The 19,971-nt window shown below is 35.3% G+C and overlaps 1 protein-coding gene across 2 annotated transcripts in view; it reads left to right on the top strand.

Annotated features, from left to right (window-relative positions):
- Positions 1-19,971, top strand: part of AGMO (alkylglycerol monooxygenase) — a 351,653-nt gene that overhangs the window by 178,868 nt on the left and 152,814 nt on the right. For both annotated transcript variants that reach the window (XM_050783055.1, XM_050783056.1), the window contains 2 exons: positions 9,160-9,242; positions 10,428-10,533. In XM_050783055.1, coding sequence (XP_050639012.1) covers positions 9,160-9,242; positions 10,428-10,533 — 189 coding nt within the window. The remainder of the gene's footprint in view (positions 1-9,159; positions 9,243-10,427; positions 10,534-19,971) is intronic.

The following is a 19,971-nucleotide window of genomic DNA, read 5'->3' as shown; positions in this document are numbered from 1 at the left end:
CTTTTAAAAGTGTATGGAAATCTGTGCTGATTTCAGTGAGATCTTGAGGCAAATACAAATTATTCAGAGTGGCTTCCACAAAATAGTTTTACGGAGCATTCAAGAAAGATAATATGTTAACAACCGACTCTTGTGGCAACTGTTGTAGGATCTTTCTTTGCTAAAGATTTTCAGTCCTGGAGTAATTACTATCCAATACTGAGGCACAACCCTTTGGTGTTCTCGACTCAGTGAATGTCCAGTGAATCATGAGATTTTCCAGTCTGTCTGGTAGGAACATGCATTATACACATACTGGGCATTGTAACTCTGATCCTTTTTTGCCCTTGGATAATTTCTTCAGTGTATCACGCATGAGCTGTTACACTAAAGACTTGATTGGCACTCTGCAAAATTTTAGGGTTCTCCACGTATAACTCTCCCTTTTTTTGGTACCCAATTTTCCAAACGCTAGCCTCCTTGGTTTCTCTCAAATCCTGGCTCCTTCTCTGCAATTCAGGGAATTCACCAAGCTCCTCTGGGTCCCTCTGTGTTGTGACCTAGAAACTCTCAAGGTGGGAAACTGGTGCAATATGGATCATATTATTTGTATCCCATTTCCCTGAAATCGCTGTTCTTTGTTGCCTGGTGCCCTGTGATTTGAAAACAATCATTTCAGATATATTGCTATTGTTTTTCAGGTAGGAGGGTGAATTTCTCTATCTTATCAGGTATACATTCATATTTTAATGGAGTAGAACCATAGTGTCAAATTTTTTGTAGAAACTGATGAACTCCATGTCAATTCAATGTTTTGAACTACATGCTAATTATACTTTTTAGCCAATATATTTTCAACTTTGATATATTTATTGTGTTTGCTTCTTGCTTGAAATTCTAGAAAATGTTTATTGTAGTTATATTCCTCTTGGTATGCTTTAGTAGTAGCCACCTAGGGAGTTCTGAAAATGTAGGAAAAATAATAAGATAGCCAATATTGACAATTATTTTAAAGAGCAAGAAATGCTTTCAAGACAGATTCTTGAGACTCACATATAATTATACATTGCAGTATGGTGTCACATTGGATTCTGCTCTTGTGTTTATGTTGTAACACTGAGAAGCATCTTCAGGCCTTAGGATTCAGCATGACAAACCCATAAGCTCATAGAGTCTGGAAGGTGGAGCCCTCAGAGCTATAGAGGTAATGAGGGCAGCAGAATAAGTGTGCCAGGAAACTCAATCTGCTGCCTTCATATCAGAAGTTATAGAGGTTTATGTGTTAGGCAATATTAGCCTCATTTTACAGATGTCTGAGAAGATGAGCATTAATCAAAATAATGAATTTTGTAGACCTTGTCAGGCATCTTTTAGGGAAACCACTAAAAATGCACCGTCTTGTGATTGTAAGAAAATCTAGACTTTTCATTTCTAAATCTTTAGAATAAAATTATGGAAAATATTATCAAATCATCTTTGACAATGCATAAAGTTAAAAAAAAATTCTTTCATATAGAAACATACTGTTATTTTGGGATATGGTGACCGAGTTTGATAGCTCCTTTGTGAGGTTTGTTTGGTGGGGAAACGTGAGAGGAGGTTGTATTGACCACCAAGGTTTTCCCATGCAAGGGCAGGACAATGATAGTCTTCTTCAAGAACAAAAGGGCTTTCTTCTTTATAATATCTGTGGGCAAAAGAAGAATTCCCACACATTCATTGACTATTTAAGTAACGTGGCATCAAACATGTAATTCTGCTATTGTTAATGATATCTCTTCCTAAGTATATTTTTCCATCTATTTAAAGAAAGTTGGAGGAGATAGGGTTCTGCAGGCATACTTGGGGCTACGAATCTATACCATCATCCTTGCACTGGGAAACCTATGAAAACAAGAGCTACCAAATATATATATATATATATTTGTTTTTGTTTTTTTGAGATAGGGTATCACTCTGTTGCCCAGGCTGGAGTGCTGTGGTGCCATCTCAGCTCACTGAAACCTCCTCCTCCAGTTTCAATCAGTTCTCCTGCCTCAGTCTCCCAAATAGCTGGGATTACAGGCATGCGCCACCACCATGTCTGGATAATTTTTGTATTATTTTTGTGTTTTTAGTAGATATGGGGTTTTGCCATGTTGTCCAGGCTGGTCTCGAACTCCTGGCCTCAAGTGAATTGCTGACCTCAGCTTCCCAAAGTACTGGGATTACAGGCATTAGCCACCACACCTGGTGAAACTTGACAGACAGTTTTTAAAAAGGAAAAACAATTTATTGCCTCACAAAGCTATTTATGGTTATGATCTTTCCCAAATGCTTTCTGTGATTAAGAAGTGATCATATATCCAAATTAAAATGGAACTAATTTAGAATAATTTCAATTTAGCACTTTAGGAGAGAGATATTTTATATGAAAGATAAACCAGCAGTATATAATTTGAAATGGGAGTAAATTGAATGAAAAATATAATCCTCCCTGTTATAAAAAAACTAATAAGTTACATGTGATTTCACATATTGTTTAACACATAGGAGACTAAATGTTTATAGCCTTTAAAACCTATAAATTATATTCTATTTTTTTTCCTTTTGTTCTAGTGTACCTGGCCAGTGGTCTTATTGGCAAAGACTAAGGTGGTATGAATTCAAGGGCAGGGATTTTGTTCTCCTTGGTTACTCAAACTCATATTTACCATAATGCCCAGCACATACTCAATATATATTCATGGAATGAATTTGTAGAGTTTATTTATTCATTTATTTATTTATGAGGCAGAGTCTTGCTGTGGCACCTAGACTGAAGTGCAATGGAACAATCTCAGTTCACTGCAACCTCTGCTTCCTAGGTTCAAACAATAGTTTATTCCTGCCTCAGCCGCCAAGTACCTGGGACTACAGGTATGTGCCACCATTCCCGGCTAATTTTAATATTTTTAGTAGAGATGGGTTTTCACCGTGTTGGCCAGGCTGGTCCCAAACTCCTGACCTCAAGTGATCTGCGCACCTCAGCCTCCCAGAGCGCTGGGATTACATGCATGAGCCACCACACCCAGCTGAATGTGTAGAATTTAGAGAAGTTCAAATGACTATCTACCTTACTAGTCTATCAAAGGATGCTATATAGAAAAACTTAAGTTCCATAGGAAAATGAACCCTAAATTCAGCATGTGTTGTATATTGAATTCCCTCTTCAATACTCTCAGTTTCTTTTAAACTAATTTTTGGGATATTCTGTTTTTTAAGGAATTAAATAATTATTAAGGTACTTAATATTTAATTATTTAACATTTAGAAACAATAATTTAATATTAAACTACTGATTGAATAATTTAGTGGAATTTATTTTAAAGTTTGAGGAATATAAAATATTGCTATTAGGCAGGGTGCAGTGGCTCACGCCTATAAACCCCAGTACATTGGGAGATTGAGGCCGGACTTGAGTCCGGGAGTTTGAGACCAGCCTGGACCACATGGTGAAAACTCATCTCTACAAAAAATACAAAAATTTGCCGTTGACTGGGTGCAGTGGCTCACACCTATAATCCCAGAACTTTAGGAGGCAGAGGCAGGCAGATCACCTGAGGTCAGGAGTTCGAGACCAGCCTGGCCAACCTGGTGAAACCCTAACTCTACTAAAAATAAAAAATAAAAAAATAATCCAGTATGTATGGTGGTGGGTGCCTGTAATCCCAGCTACTCAGGAAGCTGAGGCAGGTGAATCGCTTGAACCAGGGAGGTGGAGATTACAGTGAGCCACGATGGCGCCATTGCACTCTAGCCTGGGCAACAAGAATGAAACTGTCTCAAGAAAAAAAAAAAAAAAAAAACTAGCCGTGCATGGTAGCATGTGCCTATAGTCCCAGCTACTCTGGAGGCTGAGGCAGGAGAGTAACTTAAGACTGGAAAGAGAGGTTGCAGTGAGCCTAGATGGTGCCATTACACTCCAGCCTGAGTGATGAGAGTAAAACCCTGTTTCAAAAATAAAATGAAATAAAATAAAATATTATTAAATATTTAATATTAAATTATTGATTAATTGTATTAATAATGTTTTATTCTCGGGTTTTTTATAGTTTGAGGCGTTACATTCAAATTTTTAATCAATCTTGAGTTAATTTTTAAATATGGTGAAAGGTAGGGGTCCGGTTTCATTATTCTCCGTACGGTTAGCCAGCTATCTCTGTACGATTTATCGAATAAGGAACCCTTTTCCCCATTGCTTTTGTCAACTTTGTCGAAGAACATTCTGGACCTTGGCGTAGGGAAATAATTTATGAGTAAGCCCTCAAAAGCAATTGCAACAAAAACAAAATTTGACAAGTGGGACCTAGTTATAATAAAGAGCTTCTGCACAGTAGAAGAAACCAGCAACAGAGTAAACAGACAATCTACAGAATGGGAGAAAATATTTGCCAATTACCTATCTGACAAAGGACTAATATCCAAAATGTATAAGGAACTTACGCAAATCAGCAAACAAAAACTAAATAACCAGATTAAAAAGTGGGCAAAGAACATAAACAGGCACCTCTCAAAAGCAGACATGCAAGTATCCAATAAATACATGAAAAAACTCTCAACATCACTAATCATTAGAGAAATGCAAATTAAAACCACAATGAGATATTGTCTCACACCAGTAAGAATGACTATTATTAAAAAGTCAAAACACAACAGATGCTAGGGAGGCTAAAAAGAAAAGGGAACACTTATACACTGTTGGTGAAAATGTAAATTAGTTCAGCCACTGTGGAAAGCAGTTTGGAGATTTCTCAAAGAACTTAAAACAGAACTACCATTTGACACAGCAGTCCCATTACTGAGTTATATACCCAAAAGAAAATAAATCACTCTATCAAAAGACACGTGCACTCATATGTTCATTGCAGCATTATTCACAATAGCAAAGGCATGGAATCAACCTAAGTGCTTGGGTAAAGAAAATGTGTTACATATATACCACGGATTACTATGCAGTCATGAGAAAGAATTCATGTCCTTCACAGCAACATGAATGCAGCTGGAGGTCATTACTCCAGGTGAATTAGTGAAGGAGCAGAAAAACAAATACTGCAAGTTCTTACTTATAGGTGTAAGCTAAACATTGGGTACCCTGGGCATGAAGATGACAACAATAGACACTGGGGACTAAGAGAGTCAGGAATAAAGGAAGGGGGCAAAGCTTGAAAAACTAATTGTTGGATACTATGCTCACTACCTGGGTGATGGGATCATTCCTATCTCAAACCTCAGCATCAGGCAATATATTAATGTAACAAACCTGCAAATGTATCCCCTGAATCTAAAATAAAATTTAAATTTGTAAAAAATGAAATAAAGATTCAATTTTCCCAAAATATCATATTAGCAATGTAATAAGAATTATTACCATTTAATATATTAATACTAAAACACAAATATAAAATATTCATTCATTTTATCAGTCATTCAATAAACATCTATTGAATACTATATTCTAGGCACTTGGGATACAACAGTGAACAAAGAGATAAAAAGTTTCACTGAGTTTACACCCTAGTAAGAGGAGACAGACAACAGAGAATGCACCAACAAACATATAAGTGTATAGAAGTGATAAATCATATGAAGAGCAATAAAACAGAAGATGGTTATAGAGAGTTATGGAGAAGTACTATTTTATGTCGGGGGGACAAGGACATGTATTTGAATAGAGACCTGAATGAAATGCGCCCTAGTGTTCACTGGGGGAAGTCATTTCAAGCAGAAGGAATACTGGGTGAAACAGACTTGAGTGGAGAAAACGTTTGTCATGTCCAGGAACAGGAACATTTCTGACATGGTTTATTATGAGTTAAAGAGAGAAAGATCACTAGGGATTAAGAGTGAGGTATGGTGTAGTTGGGCTAGAGTGATGACTTCGAGCTTTATTCTGAGTGAGCCCCTGGAGGGTTTAGAACATGTGTGACATGATCTCACTTAAGCTTAAAAGGATCACTCTGCGTACTGTAGGTTGGGGGCTGTGGTAGGTGGACAGGTAATTTTAGAAGTAGGAAGACCAGTTAGGAGAGTATTTCAACAATTGTTGGGGAGAACATCTTGGGGTGGAACAGGGTATTAGTCATGCTGTTTATAACACATGGTTTTATTCTGGATATATTTTAAATATATCTCTGATGTATTAGAAGAAGACAGTGACAGAAAAAGTTAAGGACCAGTCACAGGTTTTTGTCTTCAGTAACTGAAGGCTAGGAGGTGTCATATTCTAAGATGAAGAAAAGTAGGGAATATATGGTGTAGAGGAGGAGTAGTGTTTTAGTCATGTCGAGTTTCAGTTGCCTGTGAACCAGTTAGAGATATTGACTGGGTGGTGGATTCCTACATCAAGCTGGTTTCCACTCTGATTCCAGTAGTCAGGATGCAGTTTGGTAAAGAGAATTATCTCTATTGTCCACGTATCACACATTTCCTAACCAAAGTAAATACATGTACGTATTCCATCTCTGAATTTTCTATAACATCTGGAAGAGCTAGTAGACCTTCTATTTATGCTTCTCTGTTGTTTATCTTACTGTAATTAATTAAGATTAGCCTAAGCTCCTGAACATAGTAACAATAGCACTAACCATGACCATCAATTGACTTTTTTACTCTGTGCCAAACACTCTTCTAAGTATTTTATAAGATTACAGTCCTTGCCAAATGCGTATTTTATTTCAAATGTACCAAACGCATAGCTGAGGCTTTAAAATGTCAAATCATTTGCTCATGGTTACATGGATGATAGGTTTAAATAATTATAAATTCTATGTTCTTAAAGAGCATTTGTAATCATACTGTAGATTTTGACACAAATCGTTTCTCCCTTTTATGTAAATTTTCCCCACCAATAACCACAGTGAAGCAATATAGTGAGAGAGGCCGTTTTATTCAAACATAGTAACTAAAAAAACCTTAGTGATTTCTACCACCAGGAAAGTATTTCTCTGTTTTTTGTTGTTGTTGTTGTTATTTTTGGATTTTTGTTTGTTTGTTTTTGGTCTCACTCTTCCTTAGTGGACATCGCTGACCTGCACGTATCGAAATATGAATAGCACTCTCCTGCTCTGATCTAAGACGTTCTGGCTTTCACAGACTCCCCCATCCTGTATATAATACCTATCATTGCGCCCCTATTCCTAAACAGTCTAATACTTTTATATTCAGGTTTTTGACCACTCAACAATACTCTTCCATTAACGTATTGCTTTAGAGGGTTTAAAATCTCTTGACAATTCTGGCTGCCATTCCAGGAAGTTGGCCATGAGAGATGGGGTGGTTTTTAAGAGGGTATGAAGCTACGGTACTGCATGTGAGCAAAAATTGCAACTGATGACTTTTGTTTACTGTTTATGACTTTGGACAGTTGCAATTTAATTGCAAATAAGGATATTAGCTAATAATTAGGTGAAATTCTTTGTATTCATTTCAAAGGGGAAAAAAAAGGAAAGAGTGCTTGCATCATGTTTTGGGCACTATTTTAGCCAATCTGTTTTATTACACCTCTGGGTTTTCATAAAGATGGAACTTAAACTCCACCAATGAGTAGGAAACTCATCCAGGAGCTGTGTCAAATACTTTGAATTTACTGATCCACTTTTAATCTGAAGTCACGTTCACCTGACTCTAAGCTTTGACTATATAATCTCAATTTAGACTTCTGCCATTAGCCCCTTTAAATCTATTGCTCATATGTATTCTACCATCATCATGCTTTGTGATCAGGCAGGCCTATTTTGAGTTTCAGAGGCGTTATTTACTTTCTGTGTAATGATAGAAAAAGTTAGATGATCCTTTGTTTCCCAGATTGTGTTCGCTTTTTTGTTTTTTTTAATAAAACCGAGTTTGGTTTTTTTTTAAATCAAATACGAGTGTATATGTGTAATCTCTTTTATACATATGTTTTCACTCATAAACACAGTCTCCTTTAAATGACAACTACTCTGCAAAGTTATTGGGAATGTAACAAAATTAAAGTACAAGAAACACATGCCATAGAAGCTGTAAAATAGTAGATGTTCAATAAACATTATTACATTTTAATATGTAAATTAAATGCATTTTAATTTATAATTCTGACAGAAAAATGTTTCCTGTTACAATGATTCAAAAGATAATTTTTTAAAAATTTATCATTTATTTCCAGTACATTGGGATAAAAACTCACTTTATGCAACTGTACCCTTTAATTCATTTTTTCTGAAGAAAAGTACAAAAGACCAGACTAAAATTGAGACAAACATTTAAAGGAAAAAATCCTTTGACTCAGAGTCCAAAAGCAAGCTGTAAATGGTTAATTTTTCCAAAAGAATTAGTTTTTATACATAATATAAAGAATTTTACACTATAAACAAAGACTGCTGTACATGTACTTAAATTAGAATTCTGATATCTGCTTTTCCTCTAATTCTTCTGGAGCACAAAGCATATTTGCAAGTCAGAAATCTAATAATCTCAAAGGACTGACTGTCTTAGAATAAGCTTTTACCCTTAAGATACCTGGAAAGATAGTACTCATTCTTTCCCTTGGCTCAAAAGTCCAATATATCAGTAAGTTTTAATTAGTTTACAAAACTCTGCCATATTAACATGAAGAGCACACTAATACTTAATGTTTAAGCATTAAAAAGATAGCTTTTAACATATATATATGAGCATGTAGATTGAATCAAATATGAGTGTATGTGTGTAATTTCTTTTATATATATGTTTTCACTCATAAACACAATCTCCTTTAAATATTTTCTATACTAGAGAAAACTTTGTATTTGAAACCACAAAGATTTTGTTATACTAAAAATAGCTATTAGAATACAGTATTTATTCATCAAAATGTGAGTAATTTATCCATATGTGGGGGATCCACGTGCTGCAAAAAACTATAAAAGTCAAAACTTTAAAGGAGAATTTTAAATGATGATGAACACTTTAAGCAAAATATCATTATGGAATTGTCTAATTACTTCTCCAACTGTCCAACAAGGAACTAAACGGCTTTAAGAAAACCGAAATGTTTTCTGTGTAGTCAAACTTTCTGTAAAGTGTCAATGACAAGTGGTGTAATAGGACATAAAATTTGGGTTGTTTTGTCAGCTTTCACTATTCTTATACCTTTTAACAATTCTCCTAACGGCTCCATTGATCTCTGTGTTTGTTTGACAGGCACTGTCACAAGTGACTCTCCTTCTAAGAGTTTGCTTCATTATCCTGACCTTGACTTCCATTGGATTTCTTCTGGATCAAAGGCAAGAAGTGAAATTCTTGCATTGTTTTTACTTTTACTCAATTCAAGAATTTTCCAGAGTGGTAAAATATCAGTATATTCTGTAACTTTATAGTGTAGTTTAAAAAATAAATATAAAACTTTGATATTTGACTTTTCATTATTTTAGAGAAGTTAACTATATCAGTTCTCCTAACTACTCATTTTTTAAATGAATGAAGTGTGAAGACATTAAATCAGTGAAAAGAGTCTCACTTTAAACCCTAGAAATTTAGTTGCCTAATATTTTATTAGCTGAAAATAAACTTCATAACTCATCAATGCTCAAACTAAGCAATATGTTGATAAAGAACAGATTTTCGGCCGGGCGCGGTGGCTCAAGCCTGTAATCCCAGCACTTTGGGAGGCCGAGACGGGCGGATCACGAGGTGAGGAGATCGAGACCATCCTGGCTAACTCGGTGAAACCCCGTCTCTACTAAAAAAAATACAAAAAACTAGCCGGGCGAGATGGCGGGCGCCTGTAGTCCCAGCTACTTGGGGGGCTGAGGCAGGAGAATGGCGTGAACCCAGGAGGCGGAGCTTGCAGTGAGCTGAGATCCGGCCACTGCACTCCAGCCTGGGCCACAGAGCCAGACTCCGTCTCAAAAAAAAAAAAAAAAAAAAAAAGAACAGATTTTCCCGGGCTGGAGGCAGTGACTCACGCCTATAATCCCAGCACTTTTGGAGGCCGAGACGGGCGGATCACAAGGTCGTGAAATCGAGACCATCCTGGCTAACAGGGTGAAACCCCGTCTCTACTAAAAATTACAAAAAAAAAAAAAAAAAAAATTAGCTGGGTGTGGTGGCGGATGCCTGTAGTTCCAGCTACTAGCGAAACTGAGGCAGGAGAATGGCATGAACCTGGGAGGCGGAGCTTCCAGTGAGCCATGAGCCGAGATGGCGGCACTGCACTCCACCTGGGCGGCAGAGCAAGACTCCGTCTCAAAAAAAAAAAAAAACAAAAAAACAGATTTTCCCTAAAAGGATGAGTGTTCATTCTTAGTTTAATCACTGTTTTCAAATAGCTTCGGGGGATATGCTTTTCAAATATATTTAAATACTAGGTATTTCTTGAGAATGAGAAGTTTATCTCTATATTTATTATAACATGTAAACATATAAAGAGCATATTTAAACCTAATGCATGTAATGACATTTTATTTCAGACCCAAGGCAGCTTTTATGGAAACTCTCCGTTGCTTGATGTTCCTAATGCTGTATAGATTTGGTCACCTGAAGCCTGTAGTCCCTTCCTTGTCATCTGCTTTTGAGGTAAGACATTTGTTTTAGGTAGCCACAGGACGGCGTATACCTACCGCACATTTAATTTATTCATTCAATGATGTTTTCTCTACTTCATTTCTGAACGGTACTTGTGGGAAATCTTGACCTTTTTTTTCTTACGTACCAGTACTTGTTAGTTGTGTCATCTGAGCTAGTTAATATTGATGAGCCACAGTTTTTTGCCCCTAAAGTTGAATTGATATCATTAACCTCAGAGAGTTGTTGGACACATTACAATACACAACCTTTATAAAGAAATCAGATCACGTAATAGGTTCTCAAGAAGTGGAAGAATTGATTTTACAAGAAGTTTTTGGCAGAAACTCTGCCATTTGAGATTTTTTAAAAACTTTTAAAGTGAAAATTGTGAACAAGTTTCCTTGTCAGTTACCTATAAAAAGTAATCATTCTACGGAAATAAAGTCACTGAAGTCAATGACATTTTTCTACAACTGAAAAATATGATCTTCTGTGATGGTTAATTCTTATCTTCCAAGAACTGCATTGAACTTTTGGGTATATATTTATTGTTTAGAATCTAGGCAGCTGTTAAAGACATTTATTTTCTCATCACTAGTGCATTAACAGACAGTGTATTAGGTTTTTAATTAAGGGTTATATTGTTTAACTTTGGTGCCAAGACACCTGCCAACATCACCAGAATGTGCAATGTGTAACTTTATTTAAGCGTTAAGCATAAATACTAATATCCCCCGCTCTTAGCATCAATGAAAAACCCAATATATACACTTTCATTATTTAGTATTGATTATAAATTGAAACAACTCCTTTGGAAGTAATTTGGTGATATCTATCAAAATTGCAAATAAACATACCCTTTAACCCAGCATTTCACTTCTAGGAATTTGTGCTACTGAAATGATATGCTCACACACCTGCGAATTGGTGTCTATGCAATATTATTCGTTGTAGCATTATTTGTTATGACATAAGATTAGCAACAATTTAATGGCCATGAATAGAGGACTATTTAAAAATTATTATTCATTAATAAAGTAGTAAAATATGTATCAATAATAAAACAGGAAACCCGTTAGTACCAATAGAGAGCAATCTTAACAATAAAACATGATACAGGATTCCATGGGAAGTATCCTGCCTTACAATGTACATAAGTATAAAAACAGGGAGAGGGAGATATAGGTATATAAATGTATAAATGTATTTTATTGTATGTATGTAAATATATCTAGGAAGATAAACAAAACCTAACATGTTGCTTGTGGGAAGGAAAGGTGAATTTTGTGGTTAGAAGAAAGGAGGAAGCAGAAGATTCTTTACTAATATTCTTTGATACCTTTAAAACTTCTAAACTTCTAAACCATGGGGGTATATATACACGTTATACATATAATGTGAAATTAAACCATGAAGCATACTATCTTAATATCAGGATCTTAGATATCATCTAATTTAATATATTCTGCATTACAGTTGATTTAATGTGTATATTTATTTTGTCTTCAAATTATAACCTAAAAGCAAAATAACCATACATTATACATATTTAATGAAATTCAGAAATACACATGCTGAAAAAAAAATCATAAAATCAAAGAAAATGGCAGTTTAACACCCTAGATGAAGGCACATTCTAATTTAAAGCATGAAAGACAATAATTTCATTTAATGAGAGTACTCTTAGGTTTATGGTGATAGTTTATCTTACACACTCCAGAAGCAAATAAGGAACATAGGTTCCCTAAATTAGCCAATGTTGTAAACATGTGGGAATGTGTGCTTACAAAAACATACCGCATTTGGTATTCTTTGATGATGAGATGGTGGAGGGCAATGTAGTATGTCCAGCTTTTAAGCATGATGAACTCTAGTGATAAGATGATGTCAGTTATTTAGTTAATAGATGAAGGTGAATGGTAAAGACTTGAACTTTGAAGCCATATTGCCTGAATTTGATTCTTGGCTTAAGAACTAAGTAGCTGTGTGTTCTTTGGCAATTACTTCACCACTTAACTATTCTTGGTCTTACTTTCCTCATCTGTAAAAGGAGGACGTATAACATCCATCTAAATAGGATTTTGAGGATTAAGTAAGAGAATATGTGTAAGGAATTTAGCGCAGTGATTAAAACATAGTAAGTGCTCCACAAAAGTTAGGCACTGTTATTATTGCTATTTTATATTAACTTAAGGATCATTTGAAATAATTCTTTGGCCTTGGCTTGCCTTGAGGTCTACAAGTCAAGTTTGGAGACAGCTAGAATGAGAAGTGGGGAAGAACAACAATTTTGAAGGAAATGTCAGAGCTATGAATTCTTGGTCTGACACTTACTCTGTCTGTGACTTTGGACTCTGTGCCTCAGGTTGTTCAACTGTAAAATAGGTTTAATAAGAGCTAACATACATTGAGCTCTTACTATGTCCTAAGTGCCTTACTAGTATTATTCCATTCAGTATTCATATCAAACCTATGATGTAGTTACTTCCATTATCTTCATAATGAGAATATTGAGGGGTGTACACAACTTGTCTAAATGCACATAACTATTAAGTGAATAAGTCAGGGAACAAACTCAGGAAGTCTGACACTATAACTCTTAATGATCAAGGTACATTTTCATCCATGTAATGATAACAATACTCATCTACCTCAAGGGTTATAGCAAAATACAGCAAAAGTAGCTTGGAAAATGTGAAGAGCTATAATAAAATGTCTTATCAATTTAACTGCAAATGAGTTCTGAAGAGACAAGTGGTTTGAATAATTTACCTCTGAATTATCTTTGGTTTATGATTCAGGGAAAATAGGACCTCATGGAAAAATCTTTCAGAGTGCTTAGCTACTCTTTCCATAAACTACTTCTGTCCATCTGGGCACATGCATGGCCAGTTCTTCAAGAGTAGATGTTGCCTGTGATTTGCCACTAGAATTTTTCTTTAAAATGATATTAAAACAGTATTTAATTCACATGGTTTGGTGGAAAAATGAAGTGCCACCAAAGGAGAGAACATAGGAAGAAATTGATAAATTACAGTTATCATTGTTCATATTACCATTATTAGAGTATTATTATTATTAAACTAAACCATTAATTATTAAACTTGAGCAAGTCTTCTCTGTCAAGAGATCAAGTGAAATGGCAGCGTAAGACTGGATAAATATTTTGCCAGCAACCTTTTTTTTTTAATCTGGGAAGTAGCCGTTTCTTTCCACTTCTTTTTAAAGCTAAACATTGTAAAAATTACAACCAGGTACCAATTCTTATATTATTAATTATGAATTTCAAATCTGTATTTTCTTCATATTTGTATCTCTTAAAACTTTATGTAAATCTTTGCCATTTATCAAAGTTTTAATAAAAGTGTTCTTTTATTAAATTCCCTTTCTCCTATAATATAAATCAATGTTGTATATATTGGTGGCATCAGCTTGTAGCCCTGTGACTCTTCTCTATGTAGAAGGCTGGCTAGAGATTTTCTGTTATATTATTTTATTATATAAGTCAGACTCAGTAAGTCTGCATGATAATAGTCTTCCTACATTATTTGAGAGGCATGTGCCTATCAAATTTATAGTTATCCTCTTTCTGGCAAAGTTATTCATCTGTTTTGCATAAACAAATAAACAGTTTGATGCAGAGAAAACAGATTATAAGAAGATATAACCACACTTCATTAGTGGTTATGTTATGTGTTGTTACCTAAATGGTTTTATTCTTTCTCTCATTTTTTAAAATTTGGTGATGAATGTATTCTTTAATGAACATAGATGCCCTTTAATCTAAAATCTCAAAACCTTTTTTTTTCAACTAAGTTTACACGTTGAGAGTTGTGCGATAGGTACTGAGAGGAAATATTTGAAAGATATGGCTGCATGACCCTAGAGTTGTCACAGTTTCAAAGACATCATCATGCTGGTGACAGTGACAGTGAGCAGCCCCCTGTGGAAAGAAGCTGCTTCTAAGCTGTGTTGCCAGTGTCCTATGACTCCTATTCATATAAGGCATCACTTAGTAACAAATGATTTCCAGAAACCATGATTCTTTAAAAATGCCAATATTCTAGCTGTAGCCGGCTGGCATCACGAAGGTGACGAAGACATGGGAATTGCTTTGCCTGTTTATTTCTACTTTATTTATAATTTATCAGGTTTTTTTCTTCTTATTTGCTTGAGGATCATAACCTGATTTATCTGCATATGTTCTCAGGTGTGGGCATGAGGGCAGGCATACACACTTTTTATTAATCTCAAAACTGCCTACCTTAAGAAATGACCATATCCTGGCAGTTATTATAGCTTTTGTATCCAGATGACCCTTAAACAACATGGGTTTGAATGCACAGGTCCATCTACACGTGGATTTTTTTTCAGTAAATATTACACTAACTGTGCCTGTCTCTCTGGCCTCCTCTTCCACCTCGTCCACCTCTTCCACCTATTCCAACCTCTGCCACTCCTCTGCCACTTCCTCCTCCTTCTCAGACTACTTAATATGAAGAAGATGAGAAAAAAATACCTTTATGATGACCTTTCCTTATTATTTTCTTAGCATTTTCATTTCTTTAGCTTACTTTATTGCAAGAATACAGTGTACCATACATAAAACATACAGAATGTGTGTTAATCATCTGTTCATGTTATCACCAAGGCTTCTGGTCAACAGTAGGCAATTATAAGCTACATTTTCGGGGGAGGTGAAAGTTATAGGCGAATTTTTGACAGCACAGGGTGTTGGCCCCACTAACCTCCGAATTGTTCAAGGGTCAAGTGTACTTATTGCTAACAATGTAATACTTCCTTTGAAGCTTATAGTTATTTTAATTTTGTTATCGGTCATTTCAACCAGATTTTTGAGTACCTCTGTCTGCTTTCATTTCTCTTCTGCATAATGGGAATAATAATAGTAGTACCTACCTTGGCGGGTGGACATGTAGATTAAATAAGATTATACATACAAAAAGTACTTATTACAATGTCTGTAAATGTGCAGTATGTTGTGCCTACTCCACCAAAAGCTTCAGTTAACTAACATTACCACTTCTATAATTACTACTGAGAATATATTAAAAGCACAGGCTATAAGGCACCTGTGATGATTCTTAGTAAGGAACACATTAGTATAAGTTCTCCTTGTCCCAGTTAGTTTCTCTGAGTATTAAAAATGTCTTTGGAACATGAATTCATAGTATTTTTCTATAATTCAAATACACTATCATATGGAAAGGTTTCAGGATTTTTTGTAATTTATGATTTCATATATCAGACATAAATCATGATTGCAGTGATCATGTAACATACAATAAAACATTTTATTTAGAACTTGTTTGGCAAATGTGGATTACTCAACCCAGCTTCGTGAGAAATGAACAGAGGTAGGAGTTTAGTTGTTGACTGTATTTTAGGATAAATAAAACGATGGCTCTAAGACACAGCAGATAACTTTGTTTCTAACTGAGTCATAGAACTGCTTGCAAAATATTTTACTTCTACCAAAAAAAAAAAAAAAAGATATATATGTAGGTTGCTTGGATTCTTCTCAATGTTTATATTTAAGGTATTTCATTTTTAAAAATGTAAATATGTTTCTTTTAAAAGAAATGTTTTCACTACAGTAATAGAAAACCACACATTAGAAACACCCAAAGCATAAATTTAAAATGTCATCAAGTTCTGAGTAAAAATTAAAGTAAATATGAGTAAAAATAATAAATCTAATTAATTTCTTTCTTTTTTCTTTTTTTTTCTTTTTTTTTGTTTTGTTTTGTTTTGTTTTGTTTTGAGATGGGGTCTTGTTCTGTCACCCAGGCTGCAGTACAGTGGCACGATCTCGGCTCACTGCAAGTTCTGCCTCCCGGGTTCACACCATTCTCCTGCCTCAGCCTCCTGAGTAGCTGGGACTACAGGCACCCACTACCATACCCGGATAATTTTTTGTATTTTTTTTTTTTTTGAGACGGAGTCTCGCTCTGTCGCCCAGGCTGGAGTGCAGTGGCCGGACCTCAGCTCACTGCAAGCTCCGCCTCCCGGGTTCACGCCATTCTCCTGCCTCAGCCTCCCGAGTAGCTGGGACTACAGGCACCCGCCACCTTGCCCGGCTAGTTTTTTGTATTTTTTAGTAGAGACGGGGTTTCACCGTGTTAGCCAGGATGGTCTCGATCTCCTGACCTAGTGATCCACCCGCCTCGGCCTCCCAAGGTGCGGAGATTAAATCTAATTAATTTCTAAAACTCCATATCTGAAAATAAAATCCTTATAAAAATGGCATTGAATAGGATCATCGGTAATATGGGGATATTTATCTTAATGGCATTGTTAAAATCATTTCTATCATTTCCATTCCAATCACTGTTTTATTTTTAAAATGTTGTATTTAGGTCATCATCCCCAATACTTCAAAGAATAAAACCAAAGCAAGCAAAATTAAGGCAGTTAGAACAGACCTAAAACTCAGAGAGGCGCTTCCTTCTCCTTCTCTTGGCTGGTGTTCAGTGCCAGAGAGTTACCATGAAGACATATTCTGGGAGTTTCTGTCAATGTCAGAGAATACGGGAATTTGAGTTATCTAGGAGTAGGTTTGCATTGCTTCCTTCTCAATGGTTCAGACGTCCCTGCTAAGCTCAGGAGAGTAGAGGTTTAAGGTCTTTTTATCTTGGGGAGGGACTGATTTTGATGTGCAGAAAATCCCACCTGCATCTAAGAAGGGAATCCCTGGAGGGATTCTTACCCTCCTAGGTCACCGTTCTGACTGAAATCATGTGGAGTACCACCATTAACTAGAACGTATCTCACCCTTTAGGAAACACCCTACTTGTCTTCCAACTCTGGAATCTAATTACTATGCCTTCTTATTAGTTGTCCTTTCCACATTATTATCTTGTCTGGGCAGCTCTTTTGAAAAAGCATTAACCCAAGGTTAACAATTTGCTACCTCAGCCATTTTATGTGCAGAAGAAACCAACACTCACAGCAGCAAACTTAAGACTCTTCAATTTTTATTGACTTATTCAATAAATATTAAATGTGCACTGACAATACCTGCTATGTAGCTGTTACATACCAAACTTCAGAAGAACACATTGTGGTTATTTCAACTCTAAATAGAATGCTGAATTAAATGTTTATTGACTTCAAATTGCAAGGGATGCATATTCAGATGTCTCTTTTTACCCAGTTAATATGTCAACATATATGTATCAGAAAATGAAGGAAGATTCACCAGTTCTTAGCAAGCTTCATACTTTCATGGGTTCTTCCTTTTCCTGTCTTGCTTTCTTTCTCTTCCTTTTTTTCTTTGGTATGTATGTATGTGTTTATTTATTTGGTAAAATTCAGGCTTCCTTGGCGTTTATCTGTTTTTGCATGACTGAAGACTGCATCTGCAAGGCTTCTTGAAGACTAGGCTCAGGAACTCTATATACTTCTGCCACATTCCATTGGTCAAACAAATCATCAGACCAGCCAAAAATCAAAGGGTGGGGAAATAAACCCTTTGATTAGAAGAGCAGTAAGATCCATTGCAAAAGGGCACACATAAATGTATGGCCTTTTATTGGTCTACCACACTGAGGTTACATATATTTACTTGGGTTCATCCCACAGTGGTGATTAGTGTGTTGTCATCACAGAACGGTTGTCTGAAGTCATCTTAAACGAGTCATTTCAACTGTTTATCTGGCTACAAGATGAATGTAAGGAATAGACTGTCCTCAAAACTGTTTCATGATATGTATGCTAGTCTGCTAGATACATGGTTTTGGGTTCAAAATGAAACACACACACATGCACACACATGAATATTCATAGTATAGAGCAATTTTGACTCATCTATTTCAGTATTATTCAAACGTCTATTTTTTTTTTTTTTTTTTTTTTTTTTTTTTTTTTGCCTGAGATGGAGTCTCGCTCCTTTTGCCCAGACTGGAGTGCAATGGCGCAATCTCGGCTCACTGCAACCTTCTGCTCCCAGGTTTAGGTGATTCTCCTGCCTCAGCCTCCTGAGTAGCTGGGATTACAGGTGCCCGCCACCACACCCAGCTAATTTTTTTTTTTTTTTTTTTTTTTGTACTTTTAGTAGACAGGGGATTTTGCTATGTTGGCCAGGCTGGTCTCGAACTCCTGACCTCAGGTGATCTGCCTGTCTCGGCCTCCGAAAGTGCTGGGATTACAAGCGTGAGCCACCACACTTGGGCCCTAATATTTTTATAAAGTGTACAAAGTTTCCATTTATAAGTAGTAGCTATATTAGTTTTATTTAATATTTTTCATCACATAAATTTTTTCATATAGCATTTGAGAGATATTAAGTTAGATATATTTTTATAAAAGATAACAAAATAAACACCATTCTAAATAAAATTATATAATACCAGTAAAGTATTAATAACACTGTGTTATCTTTCATCTGTGTGATACCACTCATATTTCCACAGATAGAACAATTATTTTGTACTTTGTTTTTATCATTTCCATGATTTAAAAAAAACCTGTAATTTCTCAGATTTTCTGCAAGATATCATTAAGCAATATATGATTTCATTTTTTTAAATTTGGGAATACAACAAAATGACATATATGATTTCTTATACTATATATAGTTTCCTATGTTATATAAAATTTCTGCAGAAATGTTTTTTATTTTTAAAATGTATTCTTTTTGTTGCCTGTACTTGTATCCATTTCTATTCCTGTAAATTGGTTCACTGTTGACTATATGTATCTATCTATTCTCTAGTATTTTTTTCTAGGCTTTTCTATTGCAATGCTGCAATAAAAATTCATGTACACATCTTCTAGTGCACGTTGCATATTTGTAGAGTTTCTCTAGTTTATACGCCAGATGGGAATTGCTGGATTGTAGCAAATGTGCTTGTTTAAATTCTTTCCATGATGCCAAGTTGTTTTCCATTTGATTATAAAATGTGCCACTATCAGAGTGTACCTTTCCTCACCAAAGTTGTAATTGCCAGATTTCTAACCTATTGTCCATTTGGGAAATTAAGTAGTATCTCATTGTATTCCTAATTACTATTTTCTGTTTACTGTTGAAGTGGATCATTATTTTATGTTTAAAGGAATTTGTGTTTCCTTTTCTGTGATTTGTACCTTTTACCCATTCTATTCAGTTGTTTTCTTTTTCTTGATTTTTAGAAATTCTATGTATGATGGTAATATCAGTCCTTTGTCATTTATGTTTATTCAAAGTATTTTCTCCCAGGTTGTAGTTTGTCTCATCACCCCTGGACTGAACGCAAATAGATTTTATTTCCATAGAGTAATTCCATATAATACAATACTCCCCTTTATGTATGAAGATGGTATTATTATACCATCCATTATTATTAATTCAGATAGATACCAATTTTTTCCATATAGTGCTGATATATCCAGCTATAATTCCTCCTCTAACAACCAGTTTACATTCATACAACTCCTGGGCAGGGTTAT

The sequence above is a fragment of the Macaca thibetana genome, chromosome 3 (assembly GCF_024542745.1).
Source record: "Macaca thibetana thibetana isolate TM-01 chromosome 3, ASM2454274v1, whole genome shotgun sequence".
NCBI lineage: Eukaryota > Metazoa > Chordata > Mammalia > Primates > Cercopithecidae > Macaca > Macaca thibetana.
The sequence above is the reverse complement of the archived record's forward strand: the minus strand, read 5'-3'. Positions and strand labels throughout refer to the sequence as shown.